This window comes from Cibotium barometz, chromosome 2 (assembly GCF_041138505.1).
Source record: "Cibotium barometz isolate CiBa-2024 chromosome 2, ASM4113850v1, whole genome shotgun sequence".
Lineage (NCBI taxonomy): Eukaryota > Viridiplantae > Streptophyta > Polypodiopsida > Cyatheales > Cibotiaceae > Cibotium > Cibotium barometz.
The window spans coordinates 23684304-23686407 of record NC_141047.1 but is presented as its reverse complement, the minus strand read 5'-3'; the positions used below and the strand labels follow the sequence as shown (position 1 = coordinate 23686407).

The following is a 2104-nucleotide window of genomic DNA, read 5'->3' as shown; positions in this document are numbered from 1 at the left end:
TGCAGGGATTAAAGAGACGTGATTCCATCATCCGTGCTCAAAATTTAGAAATCCAGTGTTCCAATAGGAAAACAGGCCCGTACATGCAACAGAAGCTCGTCGGCATAGAGTCCGGACACACCAGCGACCAGTAAACAGCTGCTTATTATATATAAGCACGTTGCACTAGGTAGCCCATCATGATAATTTTAAATAGCAAAACCGTCGATGCCGCAGCACCACCAGTGTAGAGCCGACCTGTCTCCACCTCCACACAAATTCTGCACCTTTTTTTTTTCTTTCCTTCGCGTTAGCATACTGCACAAGAGGTGAATGGTCGTGAATCTACAGTCTACTTCGAAACCTCTACATGGTAAACTTCGTGACGTTGAAAAATCCCTTGATTTTCAATGAAGATCGAGCTAACCTTATTAAGGTTAAATATGGTCCAAAAGTGCAGTATTGAGCCTAACTCCTTCGAGAATTTTGGCATGCAGTTTTGTTGACGATGGTGTTAGGTTCAGGCGACGCGGGACGTAGCTCGCACGCCGATATCGATGATGGAGCGCCAGCGGCAACTCATGAGGCCGCGAGGGGCGCCGGTCGTTTGGCCAACAGTGTAGCAAATGAGCGAGCGGCAATAAGAGTGTGGAGTAGCGAGAGCAACAAGGTAATAATAGAGTTAAACTTGCCGGCGAGGCTACTGCTGTTGTCGAGGTTTGCGCGGCTTCTGGAGCAGCAAGGCCTGCGTTCTTTTGACTTCACTGTCTCCACAAACCACCACACCAACGTGTGCTGCTTGCGAGCTGAGGTAAAGTCAGTCTCTCGATCTGCCCCCTCCCGCTTAGATCACGCGGCGCTCAACTATCTTCTATGTTTGGCCAGGTGGTGGTGGACGCCCAACTGTCTGCGGCGCAACTGCATTTTCTGCAGAGTATGCTCGCAGACCACGTCTTGCGGCCCGAGATTACCACCTTGATGTTTTAGGTCCGACATTACAACCTTCCACCCCTCCAGTGCTCAGTCACTTGCGAGAAATTTATGCCTACAAAATCCCCTCAATGCTCGGTCACAAGTCACGTGCCAATAATGCTCGCACAGACTTACTGCAAAACCGCTTCTGTTTGTTGGAAATGTGGGCGGCAAAGTGCCGCTTGGAAAAATCTAAACTTCAAACATTGGGATTGAAATTTCCATTGCATTACTTGCTAAGATGGGCAGCATTACAGTAATTTTTCCATCGGCTTAATCTAAGTTGCAATTAAATGGTTGGAAGCTTGTCTAATCACGCGTATAAACTTAAAGTTTCTGATGATATGGATGGTTCTGATAATTTTATTTTATTTTAGCTGAATGCTCTGCGCACGTCATTTCTCCTCTTCACGCCTTTCATTTCATGTAAGCGCGACCTGTGAATGGGGTCTCCAATTCACATCCACATCCTCACCCTAAATCCTACATTCTAAAGGCTGCCTTAATCTTTTCCAGTAAGTATCTTCTTCTTCTTTGTGCAGGTAGCATTTGGGAGAAGCATTTGTGAAAGTAAGCTCTCAAATTCATCTTCTTTCTTATTATTTTATTCTTCATCTCCTTCTTATTATTTTATTCTTTATCTTCTCCTCCTCTTCCTTCTTTCTTCCTCTTCCTTCCTCTTATGTGTAAAAATAGGAATTAGGGTTTTTCAATCTCTACTTCCTCTTTTTTTATTCTTTATCTTCTCCTCGTCTTCCTCCTCCTCCTTCTTTCTTCCTCTTCCTTCCTCTTCTGTGTAAAAATAGAAATTAGGGTATTTCAATATAACTTCTTCTATTTTTTCATTTTCGAAGGTCGAGCAAGGAAAGTATGTCTCCACATCTCTTTAATGTTGTTTCTTTCTTCTCATTTTTTATAAAGAGCACATCTAAAGAGATTATTATGCATAGGCTCTTTCTTCTCTTTTATAAGCTCTATAAGCTATATGCTTTTAGAGCTTATGCATAATATTTTAGCCAAGGAGCTAATGCATAATCTCAAGCATACGTCTCTATGTCTCTAAGTGTAGAGATGTATAAGTGTATGAGCTGTCTGCATAAGGCATAGGCTTTATGCCTACGTATAGAGCTCTATGGTTAAGCATAGAGATTTA

General features: G+C 43.0%; 1 protein-coding gene across 1 annotated transcript; it reads left to right on the top strand.

Moving 5' to 3' along the window:
* The first annotated feature begins 211 nt into the window (after positions 1-211).
* LOC147640835 (uncharacterized) lies at positions 212-1178 on the top strand. The gene is made up of 3 exons (XM_086809073.1): positions 212-352; positions 477-790; positions 865-1178. The coding sequence occupies exons 1-3, from the start codon at positions 313-315 to the stop codon at positions 964-966; spliced, it is 456 nt and encodes a 151-aa protein (XP_086665199.1). The 5' UTR covers positions 212-312; the 3' UTR covers positions 967-1178.
* Positions 1179-2104: the final 926 nt, after the last annotated feature.

Excerpts from the sequence above, each read along its gene's own strand:
- LOC147640835 (XM_086809073.1), top strand. The coding sequence starts at position 313 with ATGGTCGTGAATCTACAGTCTACTTCGAAACCTCTACATG. Across the intron at positions 353-476 it reads TACTTCGAAACCTCTACATG|TTTTGTTGACGATGGTGTTA; the intron begins GTAAACTTCGTG and ends TTTGGCATGCAG. Across the intron at positions 791-864 it reads TGTGCTGCTTGCGAGCTGAG|GTGGTGGTGGACGCCCAACT; the intron begins GTAAAGTCAGTC and ends ATGTTTGGCCAG.